This window comes from Odocoileus virginianus, chromosome 23 (genome assembly GCF_023699985.2).
Source record: "Odocoileus virginianus isolate 20LAN1187 ecotype Illinois chromosome 23, Ovbor_1.2, whole genome shotgun sequence".
NCBI classification, from domain to species: Eukaryota; Metazoa; Chordata; class Mammalia; order Artiodactyla; family Cervidae; genus Odocoileus; species Odocoileus virginianus.
Window position 1 is genome coordinate 23,827,098 of NC_069696.1, and position 22,191 is coordinate 23,849,288.

The window sequence follows — 22,191 nt, forward strand, 5'->3', positions numbered from 1 at the left end:
CTCCTTCTCTCACACTCACCATTTTATGTGGAAAAATCCCAGCACAAGGAATTCAAAGCTTCCCAACCACTAGAATCCTCTTGAAGTATCACCCGGGGGGAGAAAAAAATCTGTAAATCATCATGTTTAGTATTAGACACCAGGCTCAACCAAGACACTAACCAGAAAGTTGCTCAATTTTATCTTGTGTATTCTTTAATTCTCTAATGACAGACTCTGTACTCCCCACAAATTAATACAGCCACCATGCCAAATAATACTTCTACAAAAATAAATATTATCCACCTTCCACCAATACACAGCTCTGATACACAGAAGATAGATTTTTGCCACAATACAGAAATAATAATGTAGGTAATGGACTAGAACATGATCAAAGACAACAGTTGCCAGAGTTAAGAGGATGAATTCATGAGCATGTTTAGATGCCATTGATAATTATAAATGATTACAGAAAGGAACTTTCAATCATTACCTTACATCACTACTTTACCTTTGAGATGTTAATTTAAAAGCAAGCTTGAAGCCACACAGTCTCTATGGCAAGGTCTCTCTGGTTAATGTTCTAGTTGCTTGTTCTGACAAAGCCCAGACCAATTATCTACAGCTTGAAGTATGTTACCCATGCAAGTGTGCTCAGTCACTAAGTCACGGCCGACTTTTTGTGACCTCCCTGGACTGTAGCCCACCAGGCTCCTCAGTGCATGGGGTTTCCCAGGCAAGAATACTGGAGTGGTTTGCCATTTTCTATTCCAGGAGATCTTCTCAACCCAGGGACCAAACCCAAATCTACACCAAGTGGATTCTTTACCACTGCACTGGGGAAGTCCATGTTACCCAGGTTTTGAATTTAAATTTTATTGATATGGAAGGACAAGAGGTGAAGGGTTAGGCTCGCTTGTAAATAAATACTTGTATTATTTTTGAAATTTTCCACTGAAAGCTTTAAAATATACATTTTGCTACAATATATCATATAATCTCATGGTTTTAACTAGCAGATTATTTTAGATTAGGCTTCCCTGGTGGGAAGGTGGTTCAGACAGTCAAGAATCTGCCTACAGTACGGGAGACCTGGGTTTGATCCCCTGCAATAGGGAATGGCAACCCACTTCAGTATTCTTGCCTGGAGAATCCCATGGACAGAGGAGCTTGGCTGCTACAGTCCATGGAGTTGGAAAGCTTTAAAATATACACTTTGCTATCGCATCTTATATAATCTCATGTAATTAGAAGATTATTTTAGACTGTTGCTTGTGGCTGATATAGGAAGGAAAAGATGAAAAAAAGATGAGAAAAGACTTTCATTACCTCATGTATAATAGCTCTGTGTCAAAAGATATCACTTAAAGTGTAACAAATCAAGCAATAAAAAATCTTAGCATATGTAATATTAGTGTTAGAAAAACACTGAGAAAGATCACAACATTGCATGTAATTGGGTGGTAGATCAAAGTAGATGAGAAAGATCATCACACTAATGTTATCTTTGCTTCTATTAGGAAAGAAATATTGTCAAAAGAAATAAAAGTCTAAGAATATCGAATAAAATAACCACTAGAACAAAAATTAAAACTTATATAAATATCATAAGTATATAAAGCAAATTACTTTGTGAAAGACTTTCTTTAAAAATCATTGTTAGAAGTTATATTTCTTTTTTTTATGTGTTAAAATAATTTAATTCTCCTTGTACATTTCTGTCCACATGAGCCAACAAAAGTCAAGAATGCATGCTTTACAATATTTACCTGTTTTGAGACATTCAAGTCAATTTCAGATGGCAAAAGTAGAATTCAGTCACTAATGACATGTTTTAAAATATACATAATAAACAAAAAAAAGTTTTTACAAGATAAAAAATAATCGTCCACAATGCAATAAATTGCAGATCACTGAAATTTTAACTCTTTAGATGATTTCACTTCAGTTTTTGGTTTCAAAAACTAAAGACAATTGAAAGGAAAAAGCATTGGCAGAATTTCTATTTTTAAGTTTCTCTTTTTTGTTTCAACTATTTGTTACACTGTTTAAAGATGTTAAGGATGAAGGTGCTCTTGCATGACCAGTGGCCTTTCGATGATCAAAAGGTTTATTCCGGGATGGAAATTCACTGTGGCAGGTTGTACAGCTGATAAGCACATCACTCATTGTCTGTGGTTCAGCAGGTACTCTGACAGACTTTTTAGTACTTTTGACTTTCTTTCCTTTGGGTTTAGAAATACTTTTAGCCTCAGTTTTTGGGTCACTGCACAGTTCCACAGTCTCTGTGATCCCAACATTTTCTTGGAGACTATCTTCCAATTCTTTGGCACTGTTTTCATGTAGGTTGATATCTTCCCGGTCAACCTTTACTCCTTCTCCAGTTCCATTTTCATTGAAATTATCATCACAGTTCTGTGCTGGCTTCTGTTTCTTTTTCTTCTGTTTTTTTTAAAAAGCTTTCCTTTTGGCGCCTCCTCCATTTCTTCCTCGGAATTGGCATTCAGGCTATTTTCACCAGTTTGAGGTCTTGAAAAATTTGCTTCCTCCTCCTCCAACTGTTGTTTTAACAAGGCAGCCATTTCCCGATGCTTCTTTGATTTTTCATGATTCCTCAGAGCCTTTTCGGTCTTGAAAGACTTATCACACGCGGGGCAGTAAAGGCCATCATAAAGTTCTGCATCCTCGGCCTCCTCGCTGTCTTTACCATCCTGTCCGTCTCTGAGCTGCGGTTCTTCCGCTTCATCTTCACCTGATCCGTCTCCAAATTGCTTTCATACTGTGCCTCCATCTCCCCAGCTCCCTCTCCAAGTCGGCCACGGCCATCAGCTGTGCTCTCTGCACTGCTCTGCCAGCTTGGTCTCCGATTCTGCCGCCGCCTCATCGCCTCGGCTTCCCTCGCCTTCTCCGCCTTTTGTTCTTCCACAAGCTTTCGATGAGCCTGCACTCTTCTATCCCTTTTACGGATGAAAGCGACCTGCTGATGGACAAGTTCATTCTCTTTCCTCTCTTTGTCTCAAATCTTTCTGTTTTCCTTTTCCATGGCTCGTTTCTCCCAGCCGTTTGAAGCCTGCCGTGTATCATATTCTTTGCAAGCAAAGTTCTGAGTGCAGAAACTCTGCTGGTAAGCGTAGAGTGGTGGATTTCCATATCATAGTCACTCTGGGAGTCTCCAAAAGTTGGGAAATCTTCCATGGCCTCTTCTAAAGCAGATTCTAGTTCTTCCTTTGCAATCATTTCAAAATCATTACGGTACACCGTATAATAAGCTCTTTTCATCATTGCCATAACCAGAGTAGCAGGTCACAGTGAAATAGTGAAGCAAATCTAAGCTGTCCTCTTGATATTCTCCATCACGTCCACCTTTAACCAGAGCTTCTCTACGATTATCGTACCACGCTCTTTCCTGAGGGTCGCTCAACACATCATACTTCTCTTGGATTAGTTTAAATTGTTCAGCTGCTTCTGCAGCATTATCCAGATTTTTATCTGGGTGCCATTTCTGGGACAGCTTCCAATAGGCCTTCTTGAGCTCCTCCTCGCCGGCGTCGTCCCGCACTCCCAGCCCTTCGTAGTGACACTTTATCGCCCGACAGGGCAGTGGGCTCAGGCCAGGAGCCCAGGCCAGGGCCGAAGTGGTGGCGGCGGCCCTGGTGGTCCTCTCCTGCAGCGGGAGCCCGGGGCCCACACCCGGCCAGCCAGCGAGCGCGGCGGCAGTGATGGCAGCGCGGCCTATTTCTTTAATAGTTTAATAAGAACAAAGAGAACATATATCTATTATATCAATAAATAAAGATAAGAATGCAGAGAAAAAATATATATCAATAAATATACATATATCTACTATATCAATAAATATAACTCACCTATTAAGAAAATTCCTATAGGAGTGAAAGGGAAAATCCTAACTATATTTGATGTAAAAATACACGTAAAGCAAAATGAATTTAGAAGACTGAAAAGTAAAATATAGGCATAGGTATATTAGGTAATGGGGCTACCTAGGTGGCTCAGTGGTAAAGAAGCCCCCTGCCACTATAGGAGAGGAAGTAAACATGGGTTCAGTCCCCGGGTGAGGAAGGTCCCCTGAGTAGGAAATGTCAACCCACTCCAGTCTTGTTGCCTGGAAAATTCCACGGACTGAGGAGCCTGGTGGGCTGTAGTCCATGGAGTCACCAAAGAATTGAACACAACTGAGCAGCTGAGCACACACACATTAAGCAAAGAAAGAACATGAAAATCAAAAGTCACAATCATATAAAAAAACAAATGCAATTTAGTCCCAGAAGACTTGAATTAAACAGGAATGGAACTTTAGACTATAACAAGTATAATTCTCAATAAAGATATAAGCAACTGCTGCAACATGTATAAAACAGAAATTATGGAACATACAAGGAGAAACACACCAAAGCAAACTGGTAATAGAATATTCTAATTTACTTCTCTTGATTTTTGAAAGACTGAGTAGAAAAAAATAAGTAATACATAGAAAAACTAAATAGTAACATTAATGAGGCAAACTGTAATTTATATCAAACTCTTATTCTGAAAATAGAGAATATATCTTCTTTTCAAGAGCCCATGGAATATGCATGAAAATAGATTATATATTAGGTCACAAAGGAAATTAATTTCAATAAATTTTCAGAAGTAGAAATCTCATATTCCCTAATCATGAGACAACACAGTGAGACACCCATGGAAAAATTCATAAAGCTAAAAGATAATTAAGTTTGAAGGTTTAAAAAATTAAGTTCTCTTGAACAACTTTTGGATCAAAAGGACTTACAAATCAAAATAACAAAACTTACAAAGAATAGCAATAATGAAAAAGCACATCTCAGAAAACTACAAGAGAAAGATAAAGCAATGCTCAGAGGGAAATTGGAATAATTAGAATAAGAACCACAAAACAAACCAAAGGAAGACAAAAAGAAAAAGAAATGGATAAAGGTAAAAGTAAATATGAGTTCAGTTCAGCCACTCAGTCATGTCCGACTCTTTGCAACCCCATGAACTGCAGCATGCCAGGCCTCCCTGTCCATCACCAACTTCTGGAGTCTACCGAAACCCATGTCCATTGATAGTGATGCCATCCAACCATCTCATCCTCTGTTGTCCCCTTCTTCTCCTACCCTTAATCTTTCCCAGCATCAGGGTCTTTTCTAATGAGTCAGCTCTTTGCATCAGGTGGCCAAAGTATTGGAGTTTCAGCTTCAACATCATTCCTTCCACTTAACACCCAGGACTGATCTCCTTTAGGATGGACTGGTTGGATCTCCTTTCTGTCCAAAAGACTCTCAAGAGTCTTCTCCAACACCACAGTTTAAAAGCATCAATTCTTCTGCACTCAGCTTTCTTTATAGTCCAACTCTCACATCCATACTTGACTACTGGAAAAACCATAGCCTTGACTAGATGGACCTTTGTTGACAAAGTAATGTCTCTGCTTTTTAATATGCTGTCTAGGTTGGTCATAACTTTCCTTCCAAGGAGTAATTAATTGTCTTTTAATTTCATGGCTGCAATCACCATCTGCAGTGATTTTGGAGCCCCCAAAAATAAAGTCAGCCACTGTTTCCCCATCTATTTGCCATGAAATTAGAACACAACTTTCACCATTGAATATGATATTAGTTGTCAGTATGTCCTAAATGAATTTTATTATGTCTTAGAAGATAGGTGGGCTTCCCAGGTGATGCACTTGGTAAAGAATCCATCTGCCAATGCAGGAGATACACTTCCTGTGTCTGGAAGATCCCCTGGAGAAGGAAATGGCAATCCACTCTAGTATTCTTGTCTGGGAAATCCCATGGACAGAGGAGCCTGGAGGGCTACAATCCATGGGGTTGCAAAGAGTCAAACACGACTGAGCTACTGAGCAAGAAGATATGTTGAGATATGTTCCCTGTGTACTGACTTTGATGACAGTTTTTATCATGAATAAATGTTGAATTTTGTGAAATTTTTTTTCTGCGTCTATTAAGATGCTCATGTAATTATTATCCTTCCTTTTGTTAATGTGGTATATCACAACGATGGATTTGTCAATGTTGAACCATCCTTGTGTCCCTGGAATAAATCCAACTTGATCATGGTGTATGATCCTTTTTATATATTGTTGAATTAACTTTTCTAGTATGTTATTAAGGATTTTTACATCTATAGTCATCAAAGAAATTAGCCTGTAATTTTCTTTTATCGAAGTGTCTTTGTCTAGTTTTGGTATCAGGATAATTAGTGGCCTAGTAGAATGAACTTGGGAGTTTTCTGTCCTCTTCAATTTTTTGGAATAGTTTGAGAAAGATAAGCATTAGTCCTTCTTTATATGTTTTGTAAAATTCCCCTGTGTAGTCATCCAGTCCTGGACTTTTGTTTGCTGGGAGTTTTTAAATTACATGTGCAGTTTCACCACTGGTTTGTTCAAATTATCTATTTTTCTTGACTCTATCTTGACATGTTGTTTCTAGAAATTGTCCATTTCTTTTAGGTTATCCAATTAATTGGCATCTGACTCTTGGTAGTATTTTCTTATGATTTTTTTTTTAATCTCTATGGTATCAATATGTATCTCTATGGTATCTCCTCAGTTCTTATTTTGTTTATTTGGGTCCTCTTTCTTTTCTGAGCCTGGATAAATGATTATCAATTTTATCTTTTCAAAAAACTCTTGGTTTCATTGATCACTCATGCTTTCTTCTGTATCAATCTGCTATTCATTCCTTCTAATGTGTTTTTAATTTAGGCTATTGAATTCTTCGTTTCTGATTGAGTCGTTTTTACAGTTTCTAGTTCTTTGTAAATTTTTCACTGTGTTCATCTGTTCTTTACCCTAATTCAGTTAACATTTTGACCACCAGTGCTTTGGATTCTTTATTTCTGTTTCATTATCTGCTTTTTCAAGGGTTTTATCTTGTTCTTTCAACTGAGAGCATTTCCCCTGCCTTTTCATTTTACTTAACTTCCTCTGACTATGAATTTAGTGTGAAAGTTACCTGTTGTAGTCTTGAAGGGGTGTTCTTATGTGTGAACATCCCTATTCAGACTGCACGTGCTCAGTGCCTTTAATGGGAGAGCTGGATTTGACAGGGGTGCAAATCACATCTTTAGTCAGGGTGTGCGGACAGCTACCCCCTTGGTAGGGGGTGAAACTGGAAATGGAAGGGCTGGAAAAAAAGTGCTAAAAAATGGCAAGTGCCTTTTTAAAATAGTTTTATTTATTTTTGGCTTTGCTGGGTCTTCCTTGTTGCTCGGGCTTTTCTCTAGTGACAAGCAGGGTTACTCTCTTGTTGCGGTGTGCAGGCTTCGCTTTGCAGTGGCTTCTCTTGTGGAGCACAGGCTTTAGGGTGCAAGGGCTTCGGCAGTTGCAGCACACAGGCTCAGTAGTTGTGGCACATGGGCTTAGTCGCTCCGAGGCAAGTGGGATCTTCCTGGATCAGATCAAACCCATGTCTGCTGCATTGGCAGGCGGATTCTTTACCATTGAGTCACCAAAGAAAACCCACAGGTGCCTTTAAGCGTGGGTTTCCCCTATCCCCACACTGGAACCTCTGCCCCAGAGCTGGGGAGCGCTGAAGCAAGGGGTCCAGTGCAGGCTCTCGGCTTGTGTCGGCCACAGCGGAGGTCCAAGCTGTCTGCACTGCACGGCCTGTGCAAGCACCTGCAATTGTGTCCCTTGGCTCAGCTGCAGCCTGAGCTCCAAGTATTCTTCACCCTTCACAGTCAGTCACTGCCCCCGGTCTCCACCACCCTCCTTTCCCCTGTGGAGCCACACCACAGGGCAGGCAGGGCCCCACGTGGACACTCAGCATGCACTGGGGTGTGAGCTGGGGTGGAAGGGCTGCTCTCAGAGCTCTGGGCTGCTTCTGATGCGCAGCTTGAGTCAGCATCAACCACGGCACTGCCATCCCACCAGACTTGCCCTGGGTCTGGGGAGTCTCTGGATCCCTAAGTTATGTCTTCTCCTCAGTAGTATCTGCCCTAGATCCAACACACCGTGATGTGAAGAGTGAATGGGGCTGGAATATTCACTCGACTGGGCTGGGACATGCACCAAGTAGGCAGTGGGAAACCCAGCAGTCACTTGACCACCTCCTTCTGCCTGTCCTAGGGATAAGCCAGTGTGCATATGCTCCTCAGGAGCAGAATCCAGGCTTCTCGCAGCTCCCCTATTATTAGGTCCAGTGGTCCCCCAGCCAGCCAAGGGGGCTCTTCTTCAGGACTGGGGTGCCTAATCCATAGCTCTTACTGCTCACTCCCCAGGGCAGCTGTCTGCCAATAAATTCTCTCCTTTCCTCTGAGTCTCTCCCAGGAGCAAAGATCCCAACTCAATCTCTTTTCTTTCCTTCCTACCTGATCACACGTATATCTTTCTTATAGCCTTGATTGTACAGGAGTCCTTCTGCCAATTTCTAGTGAAATTTGTTCCACATTTAGATGTATTATCTGATATGTTCTTGAGGGGAGGTAAGCTCTATATCCTCTTATCCCACCATCTTGATTGATCTCCAGAAGATTTATTTTTAACAACATGAGCTAATTCTACAGTTTATAAATGAAAATAAACAAAGAAAAATCAGGAAAACTTAGCAAAACAAAGAGGTGATGTTACCTTATCTGATATAAAAACACATTACAAAGTCTCAATAATTAAAATGGTGTGATGTCAGTGCATAAGTAGAGGAGAAAGTAAAACATAATAGAATGTCCATAAATAGAGTCAACTACATTCAGGAATTGAAAGTTGAACGGTTCTCTGAAGACCTACAAGACCTTCTAGAACTTACACCCAGAAAAACATGTCCTTTTCATTATAGGGGACTGGAATGCAAAAGTAGAAAGTCAAGAAACACCTGGAGTAACAGGCAAATTTGGCCTTGGAGTACAGAATGAAGTAGGGCAAAGGCTAATAGAGTTCTGCCAAGAGAACTCACTGGTCGTAGCAAACACCCTCTTCCAACAACACAAGAGAAGACTCTACACATGGACATCACCAGATGGCCAACACCGAAATCAGATTGATTATATTCTTTGCAGTGAAAGATGGAGAAGCTGTATACAATCAGCAAAAACAAGACCAGGAGCTGCCTGTGGCTCAGATCATGAACTCCTTATTGCCAAATTCAGACTGAAATTGAAGAAAGCAGGGAAAACCACTAGACCATTCAGGTATGACCTAAATCAAATCCCTTATGACTATACAGTGGAAGTGAGAAATAAATTTAAGGGACTAGATCTGATAGACAGAGTGCCTGATGAACTATGGATGGAAGTTCGTGACCTTGTAGAGGAGACAGGAATCAAGACCATGCCCAAGAAAAAGAAATGCAAAAAAGCAAAATGTCTGTCTGAGGAGGTCTTAACAAATAGCTGTGAAAAGAAGGGAAGCGAAAAGCAAAGAAGAAAAGGAAAGATGTACCCATTTGAATGCAGAGTTCCAAAGAATAGCAAGGAGAGATAAGAAAGCCCCCCTCAGCATTCAATGCAAATAAATAGAGGAAAACAATAGAATGGGAAAGACAAGATCCCTTCAAGAAAATTAGAGATACCAAGGGAACATTTCATGCAAAGATGGACTCAATAAAGGACAGAAGTGGTATGGACCTAACAGAAGCAGAAGATATTAAGAAGAGGTGGCAAGAATACACAGAAGAACTCTACAAAAAAGATCTTCACGACCCAGATAATCATGATGGTGTGACACTCACCTAGAGCCAGACATCCTGGAATGTGAAGTCAAGTGGGCCTTAGGAAGCATCACTACAAACAAAGATAGTGGAGGTGATGGAATTCCAGTTGAGCTCTTTCAAATCCTGAAAGATGATGCTGTGAAAGTGCTGCACTGAATATGCCATCAAATTTGGAAAACTCAGCAGTGGCCACAGGACTGGAAAAGGTCAGTTTTCATTCCAATCCCAAAGAAAGGCAATGCCAAAGAATGCTCAAAGTACCACATAATTGTACTCATCTCACATGCTAGTAAAGTGATGCTTAAAATTCTCCAAGCCAGGCTTCAGCAATATGTGAACTGTGAACTTCCAGATGTTCAAGCTGGATTTAGAAAAGGCAGAGGAACCAGAGATCAAATTGCCAACATCCGCTGGATCATCGAAAAAGCAAGAGAGTTCCAGAAAAACATCTATTTCCAGAAAAATAGCTTTATTGACTATACCAAAGCCTTTGACTTGTGGATCACAATAACCTGTTGAAAATTCTGAAAGAGATGGGAATACCAGACCACCTGACCTGCCTCTTGAGAAACCTATATGCAGGTCAGGAAGCAACAGTTAGAACTGGACATGGAACAAGACTTGGTTCCAAATAGGAAAAGGAGTACGTCAAGGCTGTATATTGTCACCCTGTTTATTTAACTTATATGCAGAGTACATCATGAGAAACACTGGGCTGGAAGAAGCACAAGCTGGAATCAAGATTGCCAGGAAAAATATCAATAACCTCAGATATGCAGATGACACCACCTTTATGGCAGAAAGTGAAGAAGAATTCAAGAGCCTCTTGATGAAAGTGAAAGAGGAGAGTGAAAAAGTTGGCTTCAAGCTCAACATTTAAAGATGTTGGCATCCTGTCCCATCACTTCATGGCAAATGGATGGGGAAACAGTGGAAACAGTGAAAGACTTTTTATTTTCTTGAGCTCCAAAATCACTGCAGATGGTGACTGCAGCCATGAAATTAAAAGATGTTTACACCTTGGAAGGAAAGTTATGACCAACTTGGCATATTAAAAAACAGAGACATTACTTTGCTAGCAAAGGTCCATCTAGTCAAGGCTATGGTTTTTCCAGTAGTCATGTATGGATGTGAGAGTTGGACTATAAAGAAAGCTGAGCACTGAAGAATTGATGCTTTTGAACTGTGGTGTTGAGAAGACTTTTGAGCGTCCCTTGGACTGCACGGAGATCAAACCAGACATTCCTGAAGGAAATCAATCCTGAATATTCATTGGAAGGACTGATGCTGAAGCTGAAGCTCCATTATTTTCACTACTTGATGCAAAAGTGCCGACTCATTAGAAGAGACCCTGATGTGAGGAAAAATTGAAGGCAGGAGGAGAAGAGGATGACAGAGGACAAGATGGTTGTATGGCATCACCAACTCAATGGACATGATTTGAGCAAGCTCCGAGAGATGGTGAAGGACAGGAAGCCTAGTGTGCTGCAGTCCATGAGGTCGCAAAGCGTCAGGCTCGACTGAGTGACTGAATAACAACAAATAATTCAGAATCCATAACATTTCTGCATGATATAAAACACTGTAGCAAAGTTCAAAAAAGTGCAGATAAGTGACAAAATGGGTGAAATATTTGCCATTTATCACAGACAAAGAGCTGAGTATTTAACATGTTACCATCTCCTATGAATTGGTTTAAAAAAATGGCCAAATAGAAAACAGTGTAAAGAATACAATAAATAAATAAATAAATCCACACCTCCAGAAAACAAAAACAAAATGCAAGTGGCTCTTAACAAGATGAAAGAATCCTCAATGTCATTCACAAGAAAAATGCAAATTACAACTACACTGATCCCGTTTTAACTCATCAGATCAGCAAAAATTCAAAAATTTAATTAACAAGCTTGGTTAAGAATCAGCAAGCACTCATACACTGTTGGTGGTAATGCAAATTGGTACAACCTTCATGGAAGGCAGTTTGGCGATATTTACCAAAATTACAAATGCCAATCAATACCCACTGACCCCGAAATTCTGCTGTTGAAATTTATCCTATAATACTTGTACAGGGATACAAAATGATACACATACAAAGCTCTTTAATGCAGCATGGTTTGTAACAGCTGGAAAGCATTGGAAACAACTGACTTGCCCATCAGTGGGTAAACTGTTAAATAAATCATGGTATTTCCTCATGATGGAATATTCTGAAAGTATATTTAAAAAATAAAGAAGCTTTGTATTATTGATATGAAAGTACCTCCAAGATGGTTGTATAGAATAGTAAATATGCTATTCTTTTCAAGGAAAAGGGAGAAGAATAAAAATACTTATTCATATTTACTTAAATGGAGAAATTCTGGAAGGATATGTGTCCCTCTGGAGGAATACTTGCAAAACTAATAAAATAATAATGGGAGAACTGGCTGTATAGGTATTAAGAATGGGAGGAAGACTTTTTACTGTGTACTTTGAAAATGCATTTTCACTTTTGAATTATATGAATATATTATCAGTTGAAAGGAAGTTAAATTTTGAAATGCCATTTTTTAACATTAATGGACACATTATGCATATTAAGCCCTGTATTATCTGCTTCATGGCATGCATTCAAGCATTTCAACATGGTCATTCTTTGGATTGGCATTATTTTTAAAGTTCTTGGGGTTACTATAAATGGTTAGATTAAGCATGATGAGATTCCCCCGGAATAACTTGAAACAGAAAAATCAAAATAGTCCAGTATCTTCTTGTCCATCAAAGCTATTCTCAAGTCTCCCTCAGGATTCCTGATGGTCCAGTGGTTAGATTCTGAGCTTCCAATGCCAGGGGCCCAGGTTCGATCCCTGGTAGGGAACTAAGATCCCATATGCCCTGTAGTCAAAAAAAGAAAACACAAAAAACCTCCCTCTCTGGGCTCTTCATTTAAAGTCTTTCCCCTTAGGTTACAGACTCTTCGTTTCCCCTTTACCTCATGATATTCAAAAACAGACTTTAGAGATCATTTGACTTGGTACCATTAACTGTCTACATAAGCTTGGACCAAACACTTCAATTTCCTCGTGTGTAAAATGCAAGTAAACACAAACTTTATAAATTTGCTGTGAGGATTTAGTGAGTTATGTATGTGAAACTCTGAGCCCATCGTTGGCATACGATAAGAATTCTAGAAATACTAAGCACCTCTACTATTACTACATTGACTACAAAGACTTCCTGTGTTGCAGTTGTTTAGTCGCTGAGTCGTATCTGACTCTTTGCAGCCCAACGGACTACTGCACACAGGCTTCCCTGTCCTTCACTATCTTCTTGGGTTTGCTCAAACTCATCTCCATTGAGTCAGTGACTTCCTAGTAGCTGGCATTTCCAGTGGGTTCTAAACTCTGATGTGTTTTGATGGATACTCCGGTTACTAACCTTGCATGAAATGGTTGGATGGCATCACCAACTCGATAGACATAAGTTTGAGCACATTCCAGGAGTTGGTAATAGACAAGGGAGCCTGGCGTGCTGCAGTCCATGGGGTCGCAGAGTCAGGCATGACTGAGCAACTGAACTGAACTGATCCTCTTGTCAATTCAAGTAACAGTTGTATGGTTATCATTTAGACACTCATCCATAAATTTATGCTAATCCCCTATCTTTGAATTAATGCTCCTCTAATTCAACACATTAAGTTTCTAATTAATGTGTCTAATAATCCTTTCACTCTTCAATTCAAAAATAATATTCACTGTTCATCAGAAAGTATCAGATTTTTTAGCGTCCTCATACCAAAAGTTCAGCTACATTTTTAAATTATGAAATGCTGTTTACCCAGGTAATACCGTCAGAATTACCTCATAGTATCTCAGAATGACAGTGTCATTCAATCACTATAATCAAGATATTTTAAAGAATTATTTATCTACATAATTGTCATTTTAGTTGTAAGAAACACTCGATGTCAATTTTAATTATTTCAATGCCAATAATCCACATTAACATGAAAATTATTAAAAATATTGCCTGTTTATAATGTGTAAGCGATTCTAATAAACATGTAAAAGGCTTTGGGAGAGGAAACATACCACATTTAATATTTAATATTCAAATGTTAGGGCTAGAGAGCTATTGACTATCAGAAAACAACCTAGACCCCAATGAGCGCACAACAAGACACTGCCAAATTTCTTATTATTAATAAATTTCTTCTCTCTGATTTCCCTCAGAGAACATAAAACCAGCAATTACCAAGAGAAATATTAGAAAACTGTGAATTATGTTTAATCCTTTGGCTATAAACTGGAAACTTTTAATTAAAAAAGTGAAGCCTTCATTTTAATGTTGGAATGCTATTATATAACTTGAAAAGAAAATTGAGGTTTACTTTTGTCATTAAATAGACATTTAGTGCAACATTATGGAGCAAGCACTGATTTACATATCCTTTGGGAAAAGAGGAAAAAAAGGAAGCCTTAAGGGAGATTGTAATCCACTAAGCAAATTGAGACAGGTAAAGTAATAATTAAGATATAAATAATAAGTGATTATGGCTGTGCTAGTGAAGTTCAGAGGGAGGTGACCACAGAAACTATTTTGCATTTTAATTTGGCTTTGTAGAAAGGTAAAAATTCAACAGCCAGAAATAGTGGAAAGAGATCATTTCAAATAAAGGGAATAATATGAGTGATGTCTGGAACGAAATAGCAGAGGATGTCTGTAGAACTGAGCATATGGACTGCAGTATGAAATAATATTAATGGGAAATAAAACAAACATGGATTCAATAAGAAGCAATAACATGAAGCCAAGAAATTCAGAATTTTTTTCATAAGCAATGGAAAGCTATGAACAGTGCTTTGATTGAAAGAGTAATTTTATAAAAGTTGCCCTAGAAAGATTATACTGGTAATTGTGTACAATATGGGTTACATTGGGTTCTGGGGATGGGGAAGAGAGTGTTCTAGCAATTTAAGCAAAAGATCCTTATGCATCTAAACTAGGTGCTGTGGAACTGGAAAGGAAGAGATGAGGTAAGTATATGGAGTATATTTTAGTTTTAGTCTTTGAATGTTCAGTGTATTATGTGGTCATGCTCAGTCATGTCCAGCTCTTTGCAACCCCATGGACTGTAGACTGCCAGGCTCCTTTGTACATGAGATTTCCCAGGCAAGAATACTGTAGTGGGTTCCCATTTCCTCTTTCAGGGGATCTCCCCCGACTCCACGCCGCCCCAGGGATCAAACCCACGTCTCCTGCGTAAGCAGGCGGATTCATTACCACTGAGCCACCCGGGAAGCCCCCATCACATGACCAGCCACTTCCAATTTAACTCACTGAAATTCTACTGTTTCATCAGGTGAGAAGAGTGCTGACAAGAAGCCTAAGGTGCAGTTAGTCATATCCTACGAAGACACGAAGCTGACCATACTTGTGAAGCACATGAAAAACATCGTGAGTTTCTCTTATCTAATAAGAAACATGTAAACCTACATTTAGAAATAACTTTCTTCCTTTAAGCGATTAATGTCAACACTTGTGAGAGGAAGTACTGGATGTACTGGCCAGCCACCAGTACCAGTGAGGAACAAGGAGCCAATTACGGTAGTCAGTATGTTCAGTGTACAGTATAATGGTGATCCTTGGTGGAAAGGCTATAACATATTTCACAGGTGAAGTCCTAGAATGAAAGTCAGACTTTATTCTCAGTGACGTATCAGAACAAGTCAATTCCGGCATAGCTAGAGTATTGAGAACCAAAAGAAAAGAAAAAAAAGCTATGTCCCAACAGTTTACATCTGTCTCATCAAGCTAAGCTTTGTGGAAGGCTGACTCATCCCTTTGAATTGTGCCAACACCTTCTCTGTGAAGCCAGAGATGTAATTTTCTCACAGATTCTCATTCAGTACTTTGAACACTTTTCATATTCTGATTTAATTGCTCAAAGATATTTTTCTTTAAAAAAAAAGATATTTTTATTCCCTCGAAAAGTAATAATTTTTCCATAACAGGAACCCCCCATCTTTGCATCCCCAGAACCAAGAATGTTAGTTAGCCTCTAAGGAAAACCAGAAACTGCTCTATTTATACCCCATTACTCCCTGAAGATGGGTCAAGTCAGAGAGACCAGGATGGCAATTGGACCATGTCATTAAGAGAGGGAGCTTTCTGTGCCACAGTTAGTTTAGTCTCCCAGTCGTGCCCGACTCTGCAACCCTATGGACTGCAGCACGCCAGGCTCCCCTGTCCATCACCAACTCCCGGAGCATACTCAAACTCATGTCCATTCAATCGGTGATGCCATCAAACCATCTCATCCTCTGTCTTCCCCTTCTCCTCCTGCCTTCAATCTTTCCCAGCACCATGGTCTTTTTCAGTGAGTCAGTTCTTTGCATCAGGTGACCAAAAGATTGGAGATTTAGCATCAGTCCTTCCAATGAATATTCAGGACTGACTTCCTTTAGGATTGACTAGTTGGATCTCCTTGCAGTTCAAGGGACTCTCAAGAGTCTTCTCCAAACCACAGTTCAAAAGCATCAATTCTTCTGTGCTCAGCTTTCTTTATCATCCAACTCTCACATCCATACATGACTACTGGAAAAACCATAGATTTGTCTAGATGGACTTTTGATGGCAAAGTAATGTCTCTGCTTTTTAATATGATATCTAGGTTTGTGATACCTTTTCTTCCAAGGAGCAAGCACCTTTTTTTCATGGCTGCAGTCAGCAACTGCAGTGATTTTGGAGCCCAAAGAAATAGTTTCTCAATGTTTCCAATGTTTCCCCATCTATTTGCCACGGAGTGATGGGACTGGATGTCATGATCTTAGTTTTCTGAATGTTGAGCTTTACGCCAACTTTTTCACTCTCCTCTTTCACTTTCATCAAGAGGCTATTTAGTTCCTCTTCACTTTCTGCCATAAGGGTGGTGTCATCTGCATATCTGAGATTATTGATATTTCTCCCTGCAATCTTGATTCCAGCTTGTGCTTCATCCAAGCCCGGCATTTCTCATGATGTACTCTGCATATAAGTTAAGTAAGCAGGGTGACAATATACAGCCTTGATGTACTCCTTTCCCAATTTGGAACCAGTCCATTGTTTCATGTCCGGTTCTAACTGTTGCTTCTTGACCTGCCTACAGGTTTCTCAGGAGGCAGGTCAGGTGGTCTGGTATTCCCATCTCTTGAAGAATTTTCCACAGTTTGTTGTGATCCACACACTCAAAAGCTTTAGCACAGTCAATGAAGCAGATGTTTTTCTGGAACTTTCTTGCTTTTTCTGTGATCCAACAGATGTTGATAATTTGATCTCTGGTTCCTCTGACTTTTCTAAATCCAGTTTGAATATCTGAGTCACCTTTAATTGATTAAAGGTCTGAATCTGGATGCAGTAAGTGGCAAGGGTAACACTCGCCCTCACTAGCTTCTCTGGTCTTCCACTAACCTAGCAAAACGGGTCTTCCACATGGCAAAACTCCCCAGAGAATCCACTGACATGGCAAAAGTCAGAAGCACTGCTTCGGCTCTCTCCTTTGTGCATATAAATATCTAAGGATGCACTTGGAAGGACTTAAAGGAGCAAACTCTTCTCAACATGATGTGCATCTGGAATATACTAGCACTTGATAAATATTTGTTCACTGAAAAATATTTGGCATGATTTTCAGGGGATACATCCTTTATAAATTTAGTATTAGCCAGACATCCAAAGATGCTTGTCTGTAAATCTGTATTGTTTGCAATCAGCAATTTTTATAAGAATTGGGCAAATATTATTAAATGTGCTTTGTAGAACTTTTACTTATTAAAAGTAATTATTTTCAATTGCTTTAGTAATTTAATCAGCTTAACTGAGAATAGCAGTTGTTTAAGAGTCTTAGGCTGGGAAATGAAGATTAAGTTAGATATTATTTATAGCGATATGTGTGTTCATGGACTTTAAGAATCTATATAAATACACATGATAAAGTATATTTAAGAAATAGTGTTAATTTAACAGAATTTATATATGTGTATGACATATAACGGGCAATTGAAAACAGTCCTCTTGGAAACTATACATATATTTCAGTAATGTCATTGCTGAAGACATTTTAGAACATGCCTGTCAACATTGCTTTTAGATCTGCAGATAAACCACAAATAAACTTGTTGATATTATTCAACAGTCATGCCTAATGTTTGATCAAAAACAGTATTAACCAACCTGATCACCCATTTTACTCATCACCTAAATCCCCAAATTACTTTTGACAGTTTTCAAAAATGCATTTTACACTCCAATGAAGTTATACTACCAATAAGTATATTCAAAATGAGTGTGATGAAAGCATAAAGGAGGGGAGTGAGTAAGACTAAGAGTTTAAGATTTGGATCAAGTTATGAGTAAATGGAAAATGTGAAAGTGAATCCTTTAAAAATTTGAAAACTGCTTGGAATTCCCCGGTGGCTCAGACAGTGAACAATTTGCCTACAACACAGGAGACCGGGGTTCAATCCCTAGGTGGGGAAGATCCCCTGGAAGGAAATGGCTACCCACTCCAGTATTCTTGCCTGGAGAATTCCATGGACAGAGGAGGCTGGCAGGCTACAGTTCATGGGGTCACAAAGAGTCGGACACAACTGAGTGACTAACATGTTAAGGCCACTAGGGCCTGTATGCTGCCAATGCCCTTCAAAGGAAAGTTGTTAATAATGAAGTCACGTTTTCTCCTGGTTGTTCTCTGTCCCCTAATGTCTTAACATTGCCCTGGAACTCATCTCTTTCTCTCTTTTAAAAAATATTTTCTTTGCCTCACCTCACAGATGTGGAATCTTAGTTCCCCAACCCAGGTTCAAACCCTTGCCCCTTGCATTGGAAGTACAGAGTCGTAACCACTGGACCACCAGGGCAGTCCCTCTTCTCTTTTTATTGCCAGGCCTGTAGCTTTAAATACCCTTTAAATACATGTCATTTCCTTCTGTATATATAATACAACTTGAAAGTCTCCCTAAAAAAAAAAAAAAGAAAGAAAGAAAGTCTCTCTAAAATCCAGTTATGTGTACAACTGATTACTCAACAACTCTAGTAGAAATTCAATAGGCATCACGACTTAACATACATCCAGTAAAACTTTTGATTATTGTCCCCCTAAACCTGCTTCTAAGATCATGGCATCTGGTCCCATCACCTCATGGGAAATAGATGGGGAGACAGTGGAAACAGTGTCAGACTTTATTTTTGGGGGCTCCAAAACCACTGCGGATAGTGACTGCAGCCATGAAATTAAAAGACACTTACTCCTTGGAAGGAAAGTTATGACCAACCTAGATAGCATATTAAAAAGCAGAGATATTACTTTGCCAACAAAGGTCCGTCTGGTCAAGGCTATGGTTTTTCCAGTGGTCATGTATGGATGTGAGAGTTGGACTGTGAAGAAAGCTGAGCACCGAAAAATTGATGCTTTTGAACTGTGGTGTTGGAGAAGACTCTTGAGAGTCCCTGGACTGCAAGGAGATCCAACCAGTCCATCCTAAAGGAGATCAGTCCTGGGTGTTCATTGAAAGGACTGATGCTGAAGCTGAAACTCCAATACTTTGGCCACCTCATATGAAGAGTTGACTCATTGGAAAAGACCCTGATGCTGGGAGGGATTGGGGGCAGGAAGAGAAGGGGGCTACAGAGGATGAGATGGCTGGATGGCATCACCAACTCAACGGGCATGAGTTTGAGTAAACTCCGGGAGTTGGTGATGGACAGGGAGGCCTGGTGTGCTGTGATTCATGGGATCGCAAAGAGTTGGACACGACTGAGCAACTAAACTGAACTGAACTGAAACCTGATTCTTTGGCAGTCTGCCTCACCTCTAAATAACACCTTCATCCTACTAGCTGCTCAGGTTAAAATCTTTAGAGTTCTTTTGACTGCTCTTACAAACTACATCCCAATTTATCAACAAATTCTGTCAGTTTCATCTTGCAAAATAAATCCTGGATCCCACTGTGCTTTACCACCACCACTACCACCATTGGATCAAACTACCATCTCTTTTCACTTGAATTACTACTGTTGCCTCTCAATAGGTCTCCCTAATTTTACCTTTATATCAGGAGCCCCCAACCTCCAGGATCTAATGCCTGATGATCTGCAGTGGAGCTTATGTAATAATAATAGAAATAAAGGGCACAATAAATGCAATGTTCTTGAATCATTCCAAAACCATCCCCCCACCCGCTAATCCACGGAAAATCTGTCTTCACGAAACCAGACACTGGTGCCAAAAAGGTTGGGGACGGCTGCTTTATATCTCTTTATATCTCTTCTTCTAACCTAGCATCCAAAATATTCCTTTGAGAATAAAAGTCAGAGCCTATCATTCCTCTCTCATATCCCTCTGGAGAAGGAATCTGATTCTACTTACAATGATAGCCACGTACCACCCTTGACCTCTCCAGCTTCACCTCATGCCTGTTGTAATTAGTCCCTAAGTTGTGTTGGACTCTTTTACAACCCTATGGACGGTAGCCTGCCAGGTTCCTCTGTCCATGGGATTTCCCAGGCAGACTCCCTAAATCACTCCATTTCAGCTGCAATGATTTTCCTCCTATACCCTGAATACTGAAGCATGTTTCTGCCCCAGGACATTTGTACCTGCTACTCAGCATACCTGGACTGCTCTTCCCCAGGCCCATGGTTCAAATTCCCCAATGGCTCAATCTCACATATCCTGAAGAGCTGTTTTTACTGTCACCTTTCCCCATGAGGTCCTCTCCTACTCACATATATAAAATTGCAAAACCACCCCTGTTGGTTGGCACTTCCAAACTTCCTTTCTCCACTGCCCTGGATCAGTGCTATAACCCCAGGGGCTAAAGCAGGGTCAAGTATATCAGGTGCTCAATGAATACTTTGTTAAATGAAAGAATGTTAAGTTACTTCTAATGTGGACAACTAAGAACTAAGATCTTTATCACCTTCCCAAAATCATCATAACAAAGTTCTCAAGCTTGCATTTTCCAAAGTTTCTTTTAAATGACTACTTTATTTCTTTGACTTATCTGAAGACTGAAATAACATTATAATGTAAATGACAGAAAAATCTATCTATAAGTTCTTAACACATTTTCTTTGCTCATTTCAATTTGTAACTAATTGTTATTTATTTTTTAGCCTTTAGTATTTTCACATGCTTGAGTAATCAGACTAAAGAAGTTGTGCTTGATTTTATTTTAATATTAAAATAAATTATTCTGCCTGCAGTTCTGTCGTATTTGATAGTAAGCTTGATGAAAAGAATTGTTTATCTTATATTAAATCTTTGCTCTCAGAACTATTTCCCTCCTGTGAATTCACAGGCTAAAACAAAATTGCTAAAATTTTTCCCTTTCAAAGCCACACAATATTATTTATCCTAGTGAAGAGACTGACAAAATAGTGCAGTTATTTAGAACTGACCAAGATTTTTAAAAAATAACAGTTCAGTTTGTATAACTGAGAAACAGAAAAATGATTTTTTTTCATTTATTTTTATTAGTTGGAGGCTAATTACTTTACAATATTGTAGTGGTTTCTGTCATACATTGAAATGAATTAGTCATGGATTTACATGTATTCCCCATCCCGATTCCCCCTCCCACCTTCCTCTCCACCCGATCCCTCTGGGTCTTCCCAGTGCACCAGGCCCAAGCACTTGTCTCATGCATCCAACCTGGGCTGGTGATCTGTTTCACCCTGGATAATATACATGTTTCAATGCTGTTCTCTTGAAACATCCCACCCTCGCCTTCTCCCACAGAATCCAAAAGTCTGTTCTGTACATTTGTGTCTCTTTTTCTGTTTTGCATATAGGGTTATCATTACCATCTTTCTAAATTCCATATATATGTGTTAGTATACTGTAATGGTCTTTATCTTTCTGGCTTACTTCACTCTGTATAATGGGCTCCAGTTTCATCCATCTCATTAGAACTGATTCAAACGAATTCTTTTTAATGGCTGAGTAATATTCCATGGTGTATATGTACCACAGCTTCCTACTCTTCCATTTCTAGACTTGTTTTCTTCTCTCCTGCTCTCAATTCTTTTCAATTTTTTAAAAATCTAGATCTTTAAAAGAAATTTGTCATTGCTCATTGACATCCTAGATTCACTTTATCTAAATGAATGACAATTTCTTGATAAAGGGAAATTTTCTAATAATAATTATTCAAACAATTATATTTGCCTTATATTCCATGAATAAAAATTGTTCTTCCAGAGTTGGCCTATTATGACATACATTTCCAGTTTCAAAGAATAAATAAGATCCAAAGCAATGGACAGTGAAGAGTACCCAGCCCAGATATACATAACTTACTGTGTTTCATGGCTTTTTAACCAAAAAATTGACCCTCAAAGATTACCGATTATTTTTTAAGGAAACAAACTATGTTGTAGTTCAGTTGCTAAGTCCTGTCCGACTCTTTGTGACCTCATGGATGCAGCAGGCCAGGCTTCCCTGTCCTTCACTATCTCCCTGAGTTTGCTCAAACTCACATCAATTTAGCTGATG

The 22,191-nt window shown here is 39.3% G+C and overlaps 1 protein-coding gene and 1 pseudogene across 5 annotated transcripts in view; one reads left to right on the forward strand and one right to left on the reverse strand.

Annotated features, from left to right (window-relative positions):
* PIK3C2G (phosphatidylinositol-4-phosphate 3-kinase catalytic subunit type 2 gamma) overlaps positions 1 to 22,191 on the forward strand; it is a 440,932-nt gene that overhangs the window by 392,985 nt on the left and 25,756 nt on the right. For all 5 annotated transcript variants that reach the window (XM_070453682.1, XM_070453686.1, XM_070453683.1 and 2 more), the window contains one exon: positions 15,019 to 15,113. In XM_070453682.1, coding sequence (XP_070309783.1) covers positions 15,019 to 15,113 — 95 coding nt within the window. The remainder of the gene's footprint in view (positions 1 to 15,018; positions 15,114 to 22,191) is intronic.
* Positions 1,917 to 7,892, reverse strand: LOC110151259 (dnaJ homolog subfamily C member 21 pseudogene; annotated as a pseudogene).